Genomic DNA, 20,509 nt, shown 5'->3' with positions numbered 1-20,509 from the left:
TTTTTTTTACTCGTTTTATTGAGATTTCAATGGGCAACGTGCCCCAGGCTTTAGGATAGGGATCAGCAAATCCTGCGGAAAAATGAATTCATCTTTGAACTGTTGTAACATTGTGAAAAAAAATCGTACAACGATGTACCTTAGTTAGTTTTAAAGGGTTGAGTCTCTATTTTAACTACTCATACGTTGCATTTTCAGAAAAAAATTCTGCACTGTTAAAACTAATGAGAATGTAAAAATGGTCATTTTTGACAATTTTAAACATTGCGACGTCCCCACTTACTTCGAAAAATTTTTTTCCCCGAATCTACTCTATGCAAAATTAAAGACTGAAGTCTCAGCTTTACAACGGGACCAAAAATATTGATCTACGATTTCCTAGTGCCGTTTTATCGCACTTTGAACGAAAATTGTGGCGTTTACGGTGCGATTATGTCAAATGATTTTATACCATCGAACTTGGTCTTCGGTTCTGGTCCGTAAAACAGTTAAAAAAAATCGAAGGTCAGGTTTTGAGGATTCGTTGGAAAGAGGAGGCTTCGATCTATAAATCTGTATAAGATATACCAGCAGAAAAAATTTTTCAACGATTTTACACACATTTCATTTTATACCACTTTTTACACAAAAAGTGGTCTTCACAGTTACTCCTCCGCCATATTATGCAGAGAATTATATTAAAAAACGAAGAATTTTATAAATTTAGATACAGCTAATATATATCACTGATCCAAATAATTTCCTTAAATAGTTGATAAAACTATTATTCCGGCATAGAGAGAGAGAATAATTTTTTAAAAAACTCTCAATCATTGATTTTTAATTTTCAGGATAACTATTAAAAAATTAAAAAGAAAAATTATGAATTAAACATTACTCGGACAACTTAGACCTCAGAGTTAGCTGCGGATTCGATAGCACCTGTTGTGATGCACACAACCTACGGGGCCCGAACAAATAATGAAATAAAAACACAGGCAACACCTACCCGGCAATGATCTAAATACCAAATGGCGGACGGGGATTTTTCTGCGGTATTACATTGAATATTTTTTATTCATTCCCGACGCGGTGCGTTTTCATACGTGCAATTATACAAGCATCACACATTCATGATTCGCGTCCCGATTGTTCGCGTTCCCATCTCGGATTTGATGCATCATCAGTCTTGCGTTTCATTTGCGCCGGTAATAATATATTTTAATGTATGCGCTGTTTACCATACGCTCATTTTTTCCCCGGGGAAGTTTCCGACGCGTAAAAATCCCGCCGATTTCCAGCGGATCCGCGGACGAAATCGGGCAAACAATTTGCACGGCGATCCGTTATGCGGCCTCGTGTCGGGCCCGCGCATAATTCTCAAGTTCCTCCGACGTAGTCGGGGTCACGATGATAACTTCATTGCTCGCGGAATATCGTATTCCTTCGTTCTCCTCTCTTTTCTTCCCCGTTTCCCGCCCCGCCGCTTTGTCACGCAAATCGGCCCGAAAAATTCATGAGGCCGCATCGGGCAACGCTTCTGCCCCCTTACGAGTTTTATCAAGATCGCGTTTCCTACGCGTTCCCATTGTGCCGCGGAACAATGCGCGGCCATTATGCGCCCGCTTTGCGCGTCTAATAGTCTTACATGCGACACCTTCGGCTACGGCATTGACAAGCAAATCGTCCCATCGCACCAAAAATTCTGGACGCGTGAAAATGGTTCCTCGAGTCAACAATAGCCAACTATCGGGTTACGCACCTCGGACTATTTCTGCGCTTTCTGCATTTAAAAAATACTGCCAGAAACTTTGAACTGTACTCGAGAGAACACGGCAAACTGCATTCAGAAATCTCTTCTCGTTCTGACACAAAAAATTTCCAAAGAAGGACAAGCAAATCATTTTTTCACTCCACACGTTCATCAGGAATAATTTTCGACTTCGACGTGACGTATCTCGTCGCATTCCTACATCCTTAGCATAAAAAAAATACAAGCGTAAACATTGAACTATGCACAATAAAACCAGACAAACGGCATTAAAAAATCTTCTTCCGTTCCGTCAAAAAAAATTCCCAAGGAAGGACAGGCAAATCGTTTCTACAATCCTCAGGTTCTTCAGAAATAATTTTCGACATTCGACTCTGACGTCACGTGTCTCATCGCGTTCCAGGATCTTTTCCATAAAAATAATACGAGCATAAACCTTGAACTGCGCACAATGGAACGCGGTGAGCCGCATCCAAAAATATCGACTCGTTCTCCCACAAAAAATTCGGAAAGGCGCCTCGGCAATCGGCACCGAAATGCATAAATCCATTAATGTGTACCCGTCAGCGATCTAAGCTCCCGGCGATAAAATCGTCGATCCCGCGGCTGAAAATAGGCGAGAAAAAGGCGGCGTTTCGAGTTCTGCTCTAACACTCTAGCAAACAGCGGCCGAAACGCGGCCACAAATCGGAATCACGGGGAACGGATGAAATCTGGCTTAGCGGAACAATAACGAGTAATAATCGGCGATTGTAAGTTGTTGGCGCGTTCGAAAAAACGGAACGGCATTGTTTAAGCCCGAGGTAAATCGCGCGGAAAAAACCGGCGAGCCTCGGAATCTCGTTGGGGACTTGCGTCACCGATAAACTTTCATATTTTCCTAATCCCTGCAGCACATAATTCCCAGCCACTGGTCCGGCTACAATTAAAGTGAAACTGATGCGTAAGATCGCGCTCGCTCCGCTCTCGAACGGGATTCCCGCGGAGAAAAAAATCCGCCGTGGCCAGGCTCGTTGTGCATTGATTAATTAGCGCTCCCGGAAGCATTGTGCATCCATACGAATTCACATTTCGATACGCGACTCGCTAATGCTACGGTACAGTACTTTGCAAACTTTGAAGATCGACAAATTATGGCTTCAAGATCGTCGATCTTTGAACATCTATAACTCTGAATAAAAAAAATCTCTGGAACTTCATTCCGTGCTCATTCTAAAGGGAATGATGTCTACTTTCAAGTACGCCGACGTAGATTTCTAAAATAAAATAGTGTGAGAAGCTACCGTTGCGAAACTTCAGACATACTAATTTATATTCGTGGCTTTTCATAAGATGAAAGGTAAGTTCAAACGGCTGTGCAGCGTTTGAAAAATTTTTTCTCGAAACGATCTCGATTTTGTCTGATAAAGTGAAGTCTCCTCTTTGTAATGGATTATTGAAAATGGTTCTGCGATTTTTTTCCACGATTTTATCTTATCTTGAATGAAAGGTGTGCCATTGGCACTGGTGTAACGCTAGCTACAAAAGGAACGGGTTCGGATTTCCGCAATTTCCTGTAATAAAAGTTGAACACCGAAAAATCGAAAAGACGTACGCGAAAGTAGACACTTTGCCCTTTCGAACGAGGTCAGAAAGAATGCTGTGCGATTATTTTTCAAGGAGTTACGGAAGTTGAAATATCGACGATTCTTGAGCGAACACTCCCATTTCCCGCATTTCGCAGCTCGTTTCCCGATCCCGGCATTCCTCGGCATTTTTAACAATCCAACCGGAACGTTAACACGGTTTCAAAACAATTCGACGGAATTAAAAATACCGAGACAAAGGGGAGCCCACGAGCAGGGAACGATGGGAATACGATAAGGATAAACGAAATTATAAAAGTATCCTCGCGTTCCTCCACCGTTCGCTTCCCCCTCCACTTCTGGTTTGTTCTCTGTTTGCCTTTCGGGCTCCGGTCGTTTGAAAAAAGAAAGAAAACAACGAGTTTTCACTCATTAAGAATCGCAGTGCTGTAAGTTGGTTTGCTTAATCGAGGTCCAAAGTTCCTTAATGCGGAGGGAACATCTTCGGCAAAGGCGGCCATTCATTTTTCATACTTTGCCTCGTCGACCCCCGTTATTCAACGGGCCGTTCCATCTCGGTGCTCCACGTTCGATTTTTTTCATCAAAAAACCAGGAAAGATAATCTTCTGGGACCACGACGTACCTTTCTACAGAAGTTTTCGCGAGGTCTGCAAATTTTCCGACGAAGGAAAAATCAAAACTGTATTTTCTACAGGCTGTGAAAGAAAACACAGTCATCGAAGGAACCAGGCCGAGTAAACACGATATCCCAAGATCGTACCGTCGGATTAACTTGAAACTCGGCGTGTGTCTTGAGAATACAGTGGGTCATCGTCGAACGGATGACTATACTACGAACGAATGCTACAGTGTACAGTTTCCCCTCATTAAGTGAAACATGAACACACCGGGAAATAAAATCTTTAGAGAAAAACAATCTCCAAGATGTTAAACATAATAAATTAAATTTATAATATGTACATCTGCATGGTCTTTTATATTTCATTTCATAATAAAATTATCCTATTTTGTGTGATAATAAATAACTAGACTGCAGATTTTATGCATTTATGACAAAAATGACTAGATCGAATAAAAGATAGTGAAAATATTTAAGGCATTTAAAAACACTGTTTTGATTATTTTGAATATAAAAAAATAATTAAAGGAAGAGAGAAATGTTTATGCAGCTTTTGTATCTTAGAAATAATGTATACAGTATATATTTTGCATAAAAATCTGCACTCTATTAATAACTGAGCTGTATATTTCGCAACAATATTCGATAATATATGTACAAATATCGATCAATGTAGAACAAACAAGGTTCTACAACGATTTAATTCGCTAAAGGATGGACCACAGTATTCTTACGCGTAGTCGCTATTAATACTAGGCGGAAAACTAACAAATTGAAAAATGGCGGCGCATTGGATACCAAAGCTAGAATGGTATTTTCGCTACCGATTTTCCATCGGATCCAGAGATCCACTCCGTATTTACTTAAACGTCATTACAGAGTCGAAAAAAAAGACATAGCAGTTGAAAATGACAAAAAAAGGCGGGATGAAATAGCGTGCGAGCGTGTGTGCGCGTGCATGTGATACGGGTGGAGCGGGAGAATTAGCATTTTAATCGCTTATCCGGCGAGTGACGAGGCGGGCTGTTCGACGGTCCAGTGGCTGTGCGGCGCGTTCACGGGTCGTCGTCGTCGCCTAAACGCGTACGAGCCCCGTGAATGTCTTCGGAGAGCAGCGATGACAAAGTCGATATTAGCCGGTGGTGCTAACCCCACCTAGCGTCGCCGTCTCGAGCAATGCCGGAGACAGTCTAACGAGGCACCGCTCCTCGTTTGCATACTCATTCGTTCCCTCCTTGTTTTTAATTCAGCCGGTCTAGGGCCCGCGCGTGCACCGTGTAATCACCTAGTTTTACACGGCGCTGTCACCGGTCGGTCAGATGAGTTAGAAACTCTTCTATCCGGGCGGGAACTTCGACGAAGTTAATACACCGGAATCGTCAAAGGAGGGAGACCGCGAAATTCTGGCGAAAACGCGGCACCCGTTCGGCTAATTTGAAAAGTTTTTAATTCCGCGCCCTTGGGTATCGGTGGATCCAGATGCGACGCTGTCTGAATCCTATTTCCTTGCTCCTGGATAGAACTGAACCGATTTGGGGGCTGTGTAGACCAAAGATTAGGGGATCCATTGAGTCCAGAAGCTGTTCAGTCAATAAATCATTCGAGGTCTAAGATCGGTTAAGAGGTTCATGGAATCCATAAGAGAAGATACACATTTAATCGAGGGTTTCATAAAATTCAATATCTAGAGGGTTCATTGAGTCCAAAAAAAATTTTGTTTTTAAGTAAATTTTTAAGTCTACTGTCCATTAAGTTCACAGTCCATTATTAAGTCCACAATTCACAATATCTACAATCCATGAAGTCCACAGAATCCAACCTTCAAGATCCGACATAAATTCAGAGATACATGGACTAAATCCATGGGCTAAATGGACCAAATGGACTAATCCAGGATTTCATAAAGTCCAAAGTCTACGAGGTTTACTGAGTCCACAATACACTTGCTCCACAGAATTTTTAATAGAAGATCCAGACTCAGCCTAGGGGTCCATTGAGTTCAACGAAATCTATATGAGATGTCCAAACTCCTTGGACTTACAATCTCTAGGATCTATTCATCACAAGCCCTACGAATTCATGACCATTAAACTCCACACTATGCAGTCGCCAAGCTGAGGAGACTACAGTGCCCACAATCATCAGACTTCAAATTCCAGGAATCTATAGTGTCCACGATCTGTCAAAACCATGACACAATCCATGTAGTCAAATGCGTAGGAGTCTATGGAGTCACAGTCTATGGAGTCCAATGTCGAGAGTCCACGGTCTATGGAATCCAATGTCAAGAGTCCACAGTCTCTAGAATCCAATGTCGAGAGTCCACAGTCTCTGGAATCCAAAGTCAAGAGTCCACAATCTCTGGAATCCAATGTCAAGAGTCCAAAGTATATGGAATCTAATGTCAAGATTCCACAGTCCATGAAGTCTACAGTCCACGAAGTTAACAGTCGATTAAGTACACCCTTCATTAAGTCCACAGAACATTATAAAAACCAGAGTCCAAAGTCCATAGTACATTGTTAAGTCAACAGTCCATTATTAAGTCCATAGCCCATTATTAAGTCCACAGTCCATTATTAAGTCCACAGCCCATTATTAAGTCCACAGTCCATTATCAAGTCCACAGTCCACAAAGTCCAAAGACCAAAAAGAACACAGTCCAGAAAGTCCACAGCCCACAAAGTCCACAGTCCATGAAGTCCATAACCCATCCACAGTCTGCTATTAAGTCCAGAGTCCATTGTTAAATCCATAGTCCATTGTTAAGTCCAGTCCCTGTAGTTCAGAGTCAAGAGTCCACAGTCCCAGGACTCCAACGTCAATTGCTCAAAATATCCCAGCCAGTCCAATTTCGAATCCCTTGGACTTCGCCAGTGGTTTTCGAAAGGCCGTCGAACCGGCTAAGCCTGACCCAGATTTCCAGCGAGCGCACAGCGGCGTAGAAAAATGTTGGATACCGGCAACGTGTCCAAATAATTGAAAAACTCTAGCACCCGGGGCTTGCTCGATCGGTCGGGCTCGTGGAGCGCCACCGATCTCATTAATTCTCATCAACCGCGAATCGAGGGTTCTCGCGACGGCCAAGAAAAGAAGGCGGGTAAGAGTCGCGGCGCGGTGGGTACGGGGCGGCGGTGTTCGACGCGAAGGGAACGGAAAATTCAGCGGGGCTTTCCCATTAGTTGGTTTGATGAGAAATCAACCGAAGGAAATCAAAATCGAGCCAAGAAGACGGCGCGGGGTCGGCGCATCAAACCGATTTGCGAGCGTATAGCCCTCCTACCCTGGACCGTCTCGTTTCCGTCGGGACGAGCTAAGATTCGATTCTGATTAATCGATTGCTGGAGTGTTTTAGCATAGGGCGCACAGTGGTCCCAAATCCCGAATGCAGTAATGTCTCTCTAATTGATGCTCGGATTGTCCACAAAAATGGACAATTTGGGAAGAGGAGATACGATTATTCGAGCCTTGCGCTTTGTTTTTATAGTTACGAGTTGTCAACAATTATAAAAACGAGCCGCGAGACTCGAATAATCGTGTCTGCTCTTCTCAAATTGTCCATTTTTATGCACGATCTGAACGTCAGTTAGGGAGACATTATTGTACATAGCCGATCATTTTTTATGTTCATTTTAGGAGGAAGAATGTAGACAAATGACCTCAGCTACCCCTCATTTTCGGCTGTTAAAATAATTGTGGAACACCCTGTATATACCTGCTATAAAATACGATAAAAATTTCGTCAAAAAGAAGCTATAAATCCTGTCATATATTTACAAAATTAATCTGATATTCTTCACGCGAAATACAAAGTCGAACCAACTCTAACCGGAGCCTAACTCGAAGCTAGTTTAATCGCGGTCCAAATCGGACCTAACTTAATCGCAACTAGAAAAACCAATTTAATCGCCGATAGAAAAATGTGAACACTTCTCCCTCCACTCCGACGTAGGTAGATCGTAGAACGGGAAAATTGAACCGGCGAGAAAATTCATTTTTTGGAGTCCGGCCACTTAGGATCTTTTTAACTTGGGACCTCTGCGCGGTACGGCCGAGAAACGGATTTCCAAAATTTCCCTGCGTAATTTCGGTACACCGACTCGCCGGACGAAGGTACATAGAAATAAATTGTGGGATCAACTGCATCGCGAAGAAATTCGCTTCCGGATCCCGGGGTTCGGCTGGCTGCCGAAAGAAGGAAATATAAGAAAAATTCAATACCCTGCCCGCCCGTATTTTGTACAAACACGGCCCCCCGCCGCCGCCGCGTTCTCTGGCAACCGGCTGAATTCATCCCGAAACCCGGACGGCAGCAGCCGCGCTCTCAGCCACTCACCGGGCCAAAGAGTCAGACATCGGCATGTGTGGGACGACCGATCGGCAGATTTATTATTTGCGGACGATTTGTCATTTGCGCGTCGCCTTCGAGTGGCCCTTTGTGTGCTTTTAGGATCGAGATATCGGCGCCTCGCTTCGCCTCGCCTCACCTCACCGCGCGGTGTTCGAGGTATTGCTTTCACCGGGCGAGAGCAAAAACCTCCTTCGCCGGAGAGCGAACGATTTTCGGGATACACGGTTGAATTCCAAGCAGATGGAAACGTATCGCGAACCAGAAATTTGATTCGCGGAGAAAAGCTAAGCTGTCAGCCGGCATAAATATTTGCGGGGCAATAGGAAACTCCGCGAAATAGTATTTTCATTTCTATTTCAATTATTTCGTAGAACGAGCATCGCATAGATCGCGACGTTATAGACAGTCCAAAGAGTTCACTGCGCGTTCACACAGTCAACGGCAACAGCTAGAACCTCTGACACGCCTAGCAAAGCACAACATCAATGGGAAAAGACAGAGCTCGCAGACTGTAGCGTTCAGCTAGATGGCTGCTAATAGCTTACCGCTGTACGTCACAGTTTCCTTGACGACTAAGAGAGCGCAGGAAGCCCGACATATTCGCCTGCTTGGTCAGTGTTGTACGTCTACGAAATGATGGATCCGTGGAGTCCATAAGTTCTGTACCTTAGATACTCAGCGTAGCAAAAAATAATTTAGGATATATATTTCTAGAATTCACAGATCGAACAGTGTAGGTCCTGATGACCCGCAATTCATAGGGTTCAAAGTCTGATGATTTAGAGTCCAAGATGATTTAGATGATTTAGAGTGAACCTCGGGATCAGAGTGTTTGAAATCCAGTCTTTTGAATCCATAGTATCCAAGGAATTCGAGATCCCGTCTCCTGAGACTTAAGAGTCCAAAATCTTGACTCCTGAGTCTTAAGAGTCCAAAATCTTTCTTCCTGAGTCTTAAGAGTCCAAAGTCTTGTCTCTTGAACCTTTAAAAGTCCAAAATCTTGTCTCCCGAATTTCAAGAGTACAAAGTCTTGTCTCCTGATTTTTTAAGAGTCCAAAATCTTGTCTCTTGAATCTTTAAGAGTCCAAAATCTTGTCTTCCGAGTCTCAAGAGTCCAAAGTCTTGTCTCCCGAATCTCAAGAATCCAAAATCTTGTCTCTTCAACCTTTAAAAGTCCAAAATCTTGTCTTCCAAGTCTCAAGAGTCCAAAGTCTTGTTTCTTGAACCTTAAATAGTCCAAAATCTTGTATTCCGAATCTTAGGAGTCCAAAATCTAGTCTCCAGAGTCTTTAAGAGTCCAAGAACGAGCCACCAAACTCCACTAAGTCCAAGATCCAGCCTCGCAAGTACACATAATCGAAGATCCAATCAGCCGAGTCCAGGGACTCCAAGTTCTCGTCTCTTATACCCACAGAGTCCAAAGCAAATTTCCGGCCCACTAAATCCAAAGTCCTGTGAACTCTAAAGATTCAAAAAATCGCCAGTCCAGATGTCCACGGTATTTATTGGACGGACGGAGCCGCAACGAAGCCGGCTTGGCCGAATCACGTGACTCATGAAATCTTGATGGACCGGTGGCACGAAAGTGAATGAAGAGGAGAATGAAGAGGCTGACAATGGAGGGTTTAGCGGAGCCGGTTAGACAGAGCTTACCGCATCACGGGCAGCCGTGGATATGTGTCATGGGACACCGTGTGTCAGTTTTAATTAGCGCCCACCGGCATCGATGTCAGGAAGCCATCAAACACGGGCCGGCGGCGCGTTGCGGTCGCTAATAAAATTCCAGAGGCGCCGCCGGCATCGGGCATTTGCTCAGACGTAAAATCCCGCTACAACCGTCGGCCGGTACATTATTCATATTCAATCTTAGATTACTCAAGGAACTGGGCGCGTTGGTAAATCTTCTCACCGACCGTAACTACGGATTTATGTAGCTGAAACGTTGCCGGCTTATCGCGCGGCGGCACGTGCGAATGATTCGCTGTTAAATTAACGCGCTATCGCGATCTTATTGATCCCGCGGCCGCGAGTCACGTAATCCTCGACTCTCCGTGGACATCTGGCTCGGTGTTTTCTACCTTTGAAGCCAGTTCAAACGCGAATCAGCGATCCCAGGGGAGGGGGGCCGGGATTAACGGCGAATCTATTTTCCGAACGTCCACTGCCACCGTCACGTAAAAACCCGATAAGGGCCGCGCTATAGCGAAGTTTCGCATACGTTAGAATGCCACGCATCGATAACGAAGCGATATGGGCTGCAGCTACCGCATGCGGGTCGTACACACACCGTCCTTCCATAGCAATCGCCCAAACGATCCGTGCAGTTTGATCTAGCTCCGTGAAAGACCCAAACGCTGAAATAGATCGGCAAATAAGAACCTGACTAGCAGGACGCCGACCTGGACCTAATCTTTGGTCCCCAAACCATAGGACAATTGACCATTTTTATGTTTTCTAGGCAGTGATAGATGGAGGATCCTTTAGCAACTGATCTAGGATCACAGCAATTTTTCTCATACTGTCTCAGCTCGCAAATGTTTCCCATTTTCATTCCCAAACTGAGGGACAACGTGGGAGAAATTGCTGTATCTCTGTACAACATTTTAAGGTCAACGTAATTTTATTAAAGTAAAGATGCATTTTGATGGGTGCAATGCTTTAGGCTGCCTAGTTGGAGCTAGATCGTAGTAGGTGGATTTAACGATGATCTTCTGAGAAATAATTCCTGTGAATACGTAATTTGACATAACAAGGCAATGTTCTTGCTATTGACTCACTCCAGATTGTATAAGAGCGAAGAAGCCTTTATCTATTTCCAGACATCAATTTAGGCGATCGCGTAACGCCCGAACAACGACAATCTCCGGCGCTTTTTGGATATTAAAAATCATAGTGCCGAAGAGATGCGTCGCCAAAACGGTCCGCTTTTATGGCTGCCCGGATGAAAAAAAAAACAAATAACGTCGCAATGCCGGGACAGCGACGGTCGAATCGTTTTAAAACGCCGCGGACCATGTCCGAATAGTCAGCCAACAATTTTCCAATTTCGCATTTGTCCGGCGCGGCGATTCGCGCGCAGGTCGGCAGGTAACGGATGCCAGTCGTAACTTCGAGCCGGGGTTACGGAATCATCGAAATAATTCGATTACAAAGCTCAGGCAGACAGGCTCGGGAAGCTTTTTACGGCGACAATTCATCGTCGCCGTGGCAAAAAAAAATTGATAGGCCTGGTGTTTCGACCGGTCATTTTTCCCACAGTGCACCGAGGCATTCCAGGGTCTCCGAAAACGACGGGCTGGGCCTCGGTTCTTGTTGCAGCACTGCCCGCAACGATAATCGGTGCCAGTAATTCGTATGCACCCGCGAGTACGGCGAGTCACGTGATTATAATTTCGGCCTGTCATGCCTGATGTTTGTGAACGTTCGCCTGCGCATGATGGAATCAAGTCGAAATCTCTCTGTATGCGGTCGGTCTCCATGCGCCGATCGACATTTATACGAATGCTGCGACGGGATAGAAATGAAGCACACGACGGCATTGCAGCGGATTTCGCTGCGAGCGTGGGACGTTCTTTATGGAAATCAATGCGAGGTCTCTGGCGAGCCTACGGGCTTACCTGGCGGTGCCTGGGTCTGGAAAGACCCGAGCTATACGCGCTAGTGACGTAAATCTTATTATGGAGATTCCGTAAACGCAACGCTTGTCATGCGAGGCTGAATAAAGCTACTAAAAAGATCGTAGAACAATATTTAAGGGCTCGTGGTAAAGCTAAGACTTCAATCTTTAATTATACGTAGGATTTACTTACAAAAAAAAATTATTTCAACTCCGTAGATATTTTTGAATTTGAAAAATTGTCAGCAGTTACGATTTTCACTTTTTAGTTCGATTCTTCAGTGCAAACATTTTTTTTCCAAGAATCGATGTAGACATGTTAAAAGTAAAGACTTTGCTCTTTAAAATGAGTTATGGTACATCGTCGCGTGATTTTTTTACACAAAGTTGAAGCCGTTCGAAGATCGACCCTTTTTTATTGGAGATGTTTCATGCCTTCTGCAGATGCTACCAATAAACCTTTCATTGAAAGATGAATAAAACTGTTTCAAAACATCGTAGAACAATATTTATGAGCTCGTTTCAAAGCTAAGACTTCAATCTTTAATTCCACGTAAAATTTACTTACAACAAAAAATTATTTCTACTCCGTAGATACTTTTGAATTTGGAAAATTGTCAAGAGTTACCATCTTCATTTTTGCGATCGCTTCTTGAGTGCAAACATTACTTTCCAAGAATCGACGTAGACGCGTTCAAAGTAGAGACTTCGCTCTTTAAAATGAGTTACGGCACATCCTCGTACGATTTTTTTACACAAAGTTGCAGCCGTTCAGATATCGATCCTTCTTACTGGAGATGTGCCATGCTTTCTGCAGATGCTACCAGTGAACCTTTCATTGAAAACTGAATAAAATTGTTTCAAAAAATCGTAGAACAATATTTATGATCTCGTTGCAAAGCTAAAAAATCAGTCTTCAATTCCACGTAGTGTTTATTTAAGGCAAAAAATTAATTCAATTCTGATGCCTACCTTGAATTTGTAAAATATTACTGACTTTTAGCTAGGTAGAGGTAGCAAGCGGGATTCCATTATCCAAAAATCAGATAGCAGGTGAATGTTTATTATAAGAAAATCGTTCTCTCGCATTCAACATTGAAAGTATAATATACTGTGGCTACCAGGTGAGTCTCTATTATCCAAATTGTTTAACTATCCAAACAACCACGTCCCCAAGACTGCTCGGCTGACCCGATGCAGAAGCCAGTTTCAGATGGCTCTCACTGTAGCGCGTCAGAGAAAATGAGACACATTAGGACACCTAGCGACTCGAAACGTAAATAGAACGAGCAGTTCGAGGAAGTAACGTGTACCGGCGCTTCTTGTGCCGCGAACCTCATCAGCGCTTAATGAAAAGTGTTGGGGCAACATTCCGGATCAAGCTGGACACTTGATTTTTGATTACAGGAACGCGGTGCCGGGCAGAAAGGGTAGCCGGTGACAATAGCGCGAAAGGGAGAGAGACGAGGCGACGCGACGTACGTTTCCATGGCATGAATGCTTGGTAATTGCTACTAGAGGGACATCGTGCTTCATGCCAGGGAATCCCTGCATCTCTTCATCCTCTCTGTCCCCGGTCGGCGCTTCGCGTCCCGCGTGCCCCGCCTTGTTACCGTATTCCTGTCGCGGTCGGCCCGTCTCTCTCTCTCTCTCTCTCTCTCTCTCTCTCTCTCTCTCTCTTTCTCTCTCTCCCACTCTCTCTCCCTTTCTCATCGACAAAATTGGCCCCGAAGCTCCGGATGGGTGCATTACCAATGCATCGCTGCGCATCCGTCGATTGAACTTTTTGATGCAGCCTCGAAACCGGCCACGTCCCCCATCGTCGTTCAGCATTTATATCGATGAATACGATGCCCCGTGTGCCAACGTGCAGTGACTCGTGTCAATCGCGTTGCATTGATCTTTCCCGCCCCCGCACCGGCGCCACCCATCGACGGCCCGAACCCCGGCCCTTTTTTTTGTCGCCGGTCAGCCCGGGGATGGCCATCGCAATTTTTCGGGCTAGGAGGCCGTTTCTTTTATTCCGTCGCTGCGCGGGGAGACGGTCACGAGGCGCGAACGAGCCGTTTCAGCGGGAAAATAAAAAGCTGGAAACATCGATCGCTTTAAGTGCTCGTCGCCCCCGATGGGAAATGGACGTCGACAATGGGCCACGCGCGCGAAAATTGTCGCGACCCGACCGGATTACCATTTTACCGGAACTGCTGGCGCACGAAGACACAGAGCTGTCATCTTCGGCGACGACTTTTCTCGTCACGCGGATCTACGCGCTGTGTTCCACCGCGCCGTTCACAATGCTCTCGGCATCGTTATCGCATTCAAAGACGCGGAATCGTACGGAGCGCGCGAATCGGATCGCGCGAATCTGGTCATTTCCGAAAATCGTCCCTTTCAGCGGCTGCTAGGCGCGCGTCGCGATCGATGCCGCCGCGGCCATTCAAACGCAATATCGAGCACGAAGATAGGCGGCCCGCTGCCGTCTGCATTCAGCCGCCGCATTTATCAACCGGCCGGCATCATTACCCACTACCGCGCATTCAACGAAGTTAGGCGTGCCTCGTCCTCTGTGACTGCCAGGCCTGTGAATGTGATTTCGACAAGCGCGGAAAGCGCCGCCGACGACCGAGGCAATTTTTACCCTGTCGTCTGTCTCTCGGCTACCAAGACGCGCGGAATTTCGTAAAAACGAAATCTGCGTCTGCTGTCAAAGACCGTTGCCAAATTTTGTCCAAGAGTCTTTTTTCACGATACGATAAAACCGAAACTGAAGATACATTTTTTATTAAAATTCGAACGTCTCCAAAATTGTTAAAAAATCTTGCTAGTGACTGAGCGTTACATGGATATTTAGATTGAAGTCTCGTCTTTCCAACGACTGCTCAAAAACTGAACGACGATTTTTTTAACCGTTTTATGAGCCAGAAACGAGGACCATGCTCGATCGAATGAATTCATATATTGCATTCGACGTAACAGCACAGATGACGGTACGATCTTCGTACAAAGTGCGATAAAACTGCAAGAAAAAATCGTAGACCAATGATCGTAGGCTCGTTGGAAAGCTGATACTTCTGTCTATAAATCTGCATAGGTTTCGTCCACAAAAAAAATTGTTCAAGTCCTGTAGACATTTTTGAATTTGCAAAATTGTCAAAAATAACCATAGTGACTAATTCATCAATTCCTCCGTACACAAATTTCTTTAAAGGAACATCATAGAGAAGTTGGAAGAAGAGACTTCGCTCTTTAAAATGAGCTAAGGTACATCTTCATACGATTTTTTTTGTCGAAGTTACACCAGTTCAAAAATGAACACTTCTTCACCTCAGATTTGCCGAGCTTCATATTAATCCCGACGACACACTCTTCATTAAAAGCCGCATAAAACGGCTAAAAAAGATCGCAGATCAAATTTTCGTACGTCGTTAAAAAGGGAAAACTTCGATCTTGAAATTCGCGTAAAGTAGATTCGCGAGAAAAACTCTACAACGATTTAGCATACGCAGACAACCGCGTCGCCGAATATTCTGATGCTGCGGTAACTTCGTGGATGAACCTGAAGGTGATACGTTAAAGATCGGCCACTCTTCGGCCCAATTCGGTGACGTATCGATCAGCGTGCCGGCCTAGAGCATCACCTGGCGGTGAGAATTCGTCTCGGTCGCATACGTCGCCGTCTTAAACGCTGGTCCGTGTAACAGCGTCCGGAACGATGTCTCCTAATTGTCCTATTATCGTTCCATACAGGGTTGAATTCGACTGGTCGGTTGTCGGGTTCGCCGAGATCTATTGGAAGTACAGCGACGCGCGTAACTATCACAGGCGTCGCATTAAGTAGCTGCACGCGGCCCGCCAATAAATCTTTGCCCCTCCCGCAGGCCGATAGGCGTCTCGGACACACGGCTGCTAGCGCCGGTTCCACACGCTCGCCTTATTGCATATCTGCCGGACCGATGAAGTGGCGAAATCTAATTTCGTTCGGGGATCGCCTCCGTTGCGAGCGAATATAGACATCTTCGGGTAGAATTATGGATGCCTCGTCTCGGGAATAATTGTGAAATGAACATGGAAATAGGGTGGGCACCGGCTGCCAACTATCTTGTTTCTGGGTTATTCCAAGCGATTTATGGTCACCGCGAACATACCAGCGGCCGGCGTATGCGAATCCGTTATTTTTACGTCGAACAACTGGACGCGATCAATTCAGAATCCGCGATTCGCGGGTTCTGTCAATCGTCCAAGTATTCTGATTTATTCGGGTAAGGGGGCTAATGAAGGATTAGCTTAATTGAATTTTGGCTGGGCCGCTGCACAAATCTCTCCGATATTAAAATCGGTTAGAATCGTAGCAACGCGAGTCACATTTTCCAATTAGTTAGAAACCAGTTTTATTTTGACGTGGATCGAATAATAATAACTCTGGTTCGCGTTTGTACTTTATTATAATTATAGGATGATCTGAATATGCATGTATGCAAAAGAACATGTACACTATACTATCCGCACGTGTCTCGAGTGTGTCGTCGAGTCATCTTCCTCTCGCACGCCTAACTTCTCTCATATGCGCGTTGGCTTCAGGCCCATTCAGAAATCTTGATCATTGTTCGCATCGCGACCGAACCGACATTAGTGTTCGCTGACGTGTGCATTCTTTACTGACCAGACTCGTCGTTGAGATAATTCCGAGCTAAGTTAATTAAACGAACTTTACAACTCGCTTCTAAATACTAGATTGGATTCTACGGTGGAAAAAAATTGTGTCGATTCTTGTAGCATCGCGGAGTGTCGCGTAGCATTTGGAACGTTGACTGTGCAAAGACAGCGACGATTAGCCTAATCGTAGATAGAGAAACGAGATAAGTGGGAAAAATTATCCACGAACGATAGACGTGCGCGGTGCGTTATCAAATTCGCAGGTTTGACGTGACCGTGGGTTGATAAAGAACACCTGTTCCGGGCGGAGTAGTTACCGCATGCGTCAAAATACCGACCGGAAAGTCAAACCCACGTGAAACGCGGCGTCCCCAACGAACGTTTGAACTTCTGTCGATCGGGCTGTGCTTCGGCATACCTCGCGAACCAACCGTGCCAATTCTACGATCCGTTTCGATCGAGATTCCCGGCGATCGACAAAAATCCGTAGCAAGGTTTCCGCTTCGACATCGGGAACACCCTCTGGCAAGTACTCGCAAGATAAATGTTGCCAACTGCATTGCATAGCACGGCTCCGAATAGTCTACTAAAAAGCAGCGCTGCCTTTATTTAAGTCTCCGAGTTAGGATAACACGATATTTGCTCTCTCTTTCTCTCTCGCTCGCTCGCTCTCGCGAATAAATCAGTGACCCATTACCCCATCGGACAATAAAAATGTCCTCGCACTACAAATTGCAACGTTAGTCTCGCGCGACGATACACCAGAGATAAGATTAGCCGAGTAAACAACGATTCAACAAAGTAATTACACTCGAGATAGCGACCAAGTGGTACGGAAAGTTAATAGACATTCCCGGCCGCGTTATCAACACATCCTCGGGAGAGACGCAAAAGTGAAGGTAGAGAACACAACGCGGACGTTCGGGATTTGCAGATGGTGAGTCACCTAACGTCTGAAATACCTCCTTTGTTCTCGGTGATGCGTGACACAGTGCGCGAGGAAGGAAATGTTTGCTGCAGACGGGTGATCATTGTGACAAGGGTGTCGAGGTCGCATAGTGTGACAGTTTAAGGTCAACAATTGTTTTTTTCGATGGTGTATTTTGATTGGTGTGATGCTGTGGGGTGTCTAGACCAGTTGAAGCAAACGTAGATTACAGTGGGTCGATGTTCAGATGATCCTCGGAGGAATTATTACTGAAAAAGCGTAACTGGATGTATCAGGATGATGTTCGTGTTTTTCGCACTGTGTTGGAGCCCGGGGGATGATGGGTAACTTAGTGTACATTGTGTGAAAGTGGATACCTAGCGAAGAAACCCAGCTGAAGTACTTGGTAGCTAAATACTACATACTAGACACTTGACGATAGAGGCGTGACTATCGATGTATTTATTAATAAATATCGATAATGTCGTTACGCTATCGATAATTCGATACGTCGATTACATCGTTAAGATATCGTCGATCGAACCGAAGTGATACCTAAATACCCGTACTAAAAATCTTTATTAGTTTAATAAAGTTGTAAAGGGTCTGAGGATCTTAGACTAAGAACAGTAACAATTAAGATCACACTTGATTAAACGTAAACATTCTGGGATCCAAGCTCAGAATCCAGATTAATTTATTCGTCAGCTCAATATTTCATGAAACATGGTGCATTGATTGAGATGTGCACTGTTCTACGTGCATAACAAATAATTTACGATAGGTAGAGTATGCTTAGCGATAAAACTATGCGATCAATCTCTTCCTTAACATTATATTAACGATACGATAACGAAGGTAAGAATATAAATAATTTAAAATCTGCTACAGCAAAGTATTGGTATTATGCAAAACTACTGCTTTCGAGCGTATCGGCGCTTCAGTTTCATGAATTAATTTTTGTTACTATCGATCCAATGCCTGAACTTTTCGTTAACACGTAATTAAGCCCCATCGCTTGTTGCAAATCGAAAATACTGTAGTTAGATTATCTATAGCCAAGCAACATTCTGGCACAAAACATGTCGTCGTACATGTACTAATTATAGTGCGATCGTTAGACTGCGAAACTTTATGCAAAATAAAAATTGTTGCGGTTAATCGTAAGAAACATAAATTCGTTGAAAGTATCTTCCTTCCCTTAATAATTACAACAAATAATGTACCAATCTCCTCAAATTCTTCTGACGAAAGAATTTTTCTCATAAGTGCATAAAATCCGCAGACCATAATCGTAGACCAATTTCAAACAATTACTTTCCCTATCAGTATCGATCGAATCTCGACGATCGATAGTCACATCTCTGCTGAAACAAGAAGTAGCGTAGCCAGTGATCGTACCAGCAGCACATACACAAGAATTCCGTGCGAATCCTCTCCCATGCGAGCCTCGCGAGGGAACCATCGAGGAAAGTGTTGGTCTCGTTAGTAACGAACAGCGACGGGAGAACGAGCGTAGGGGACGCGTAGGGTCGCGCCGGTTCGACGGGCTCGTCACGTGGCCAGCGTCACGCAGAAGCAGAGAGAAGCGTAGAGGGGGGAGGGCGAGGGTTCGCGATCGCGCACGTGTTACGTGCGTGTGCGGGATCAGAGACAAGAGACGTAGAAGAAGAAGAGGGCATACGGGCTGGCGGTGTGGCTGAAGAAAGAAAAGGCGATGCTCTTTCCCTCGTTTTCCCGTGGGCCTGTGCACGACGCCGCAGATCGATGCCCCTCTCCCACGTTGTTCCCCACTTTCTCGAAGCCCCTCTCCGCGCGGCCAAACCCCCACCCGCGCGGCGGAGAGTCTCTCTCTAGGCTCTAGGCCTTTCCCTTTCTTCGGAGCGCGAACACACACGAGCTAGCGATCCGGACGCGCAGCATGTGCAAGCTACTCACCCGTTCATCCTGATGGTAGATCTCCACGTTGACGGCTGTCCCCTAGCAGTTCGGATAAGCGAACTCTCCCGCGGTCCACGTAAACCGGCACGCGCGCACGGCCGTGCAGGCACCGTTTTACACGCGATCTCAGCGACGACACGAGGTAGCACCGAAAACAACAGGTTGCATGTGACGGCGGCGCGGCGCGTCGCGGCGCGGCGGCACAAATATGGCGGCGGAAAAATCGACGGCTACACCCGGCGCGACGGGAGCCCGCGGCCGAACCCTCGTTCGGGTACGCGACGAGGATAATGTCCCCTTTCGGCGCCTTGTCGTCCGCGTCCCTGACCGACCCTGAGCCTGTCTTTGCCCGGCCGGGATGAACCTTTTCACTCAGTCCAGACACGTCTGTTGTGTGCAGTGTGTCCCTGCTGCACTCCCTCCCACACCCGCGCTGTCCTCTTCGCTCGCTAGCTGGCTCTGCCTCTCTTGTCACTCCGGCTAGCCTGTCTCTTAGGGACCACCGTTGCCACCAGATTGCCTCCTTTTTCACGGCTTGCCTCTCCGCGGAGGTTGCGGCGTCCAAGGAGCCACCGCCGCACCCGAGTTACTGCACACTCGGTCTGCCGTCGCCGTCACCGCCTCGATCGACGTAAACGTTCGAAACGATGCGGACTGCGGGTGGTCTACACACGCGATTCTACCCTCGGAGATGGCGAGAACACGGGCCTTGGATCCGCCGAACCCGTCGTGACCGTGAACACCGCCGCGATCAGGATCAGATCACGCTTTTGGAAACACGGGTCATCCACACCAATTCTCGCACGCACACACGCCGTATCGTCGTCACCAGCGACAGAAGACACGCGCTGCCACTTTTGGCCCGTGGAATTCCAAGAGATAGATATGCACCGTATGACAGCGCGGCACGAGCAGCCTGGCGGCATCTCGCGCACCCACCCGGGACTAAATCAGCCCCGGCTGATTCATACGATTTAATCACGGACAAGGCGTGCGGGTAGACCAATCGCCATATGGGGCTTCCTGGCGCACGATCTGAAATACCAACGACGCGAAATGTCAGT

The 20,509-nt window shown here is 45.8% G+C and overlaps 1 protein-coding gene across 6 annotated transcripts in view; it reads right to left on the bottom strand.

The window, feature by feature from the left end:
* The window catches only part of heph (polypyrimidine tract-binding protein 1 heph), a 492,203-nt gene extending 471,911 nt beyond the window's left edge, over nucleotides 1–20,292 (bottom strand). For 4 of the 6 annotated variants that reach the window (XM_033471509.2, XM_076521471.1, XM_076521474.1 and 1 more), the window contains exon 1: nucleotides 19,443–20,291. In XM_033471509.2, coding sequence (XP_033327400.2) covers nucleotides 19,443–19,450 — 8 coding nt within the window. In that variant the 5' untranslated portion in view covers nucleotides 19,451–20,291. Of the gene's footprint in view, nucleotides 1–19,442 lie in introns of all 6 variants that reach the window. The other 2 variants (XM_076521472.1, XM_033471510.2) reach the window with 2 other exon arrangements.
* Nucleotides 20,293–20,509: the final 217 nt, after the last annotated feature.

This window comes from Megalopta genalis, chromosome 5 (genome assembly GCF_051020955.1).
Source record: "Megalopta genalis isolate 19385.01 chromosome 5, iyMegGena1_principal, whole genome shotgun sequence".
Taxonomy (NCBI): Eukaryota; Metazoa; Arthropoda; class Insecta; order Hymenoptera; family Halictidae; genus Megalopta; species Megalopta genalis.
The sequence above is the reverse complement of the archived record's forward strand: the minus strand, read 5'-3'. Positions and strand labels throughout refer to the sequence as shown.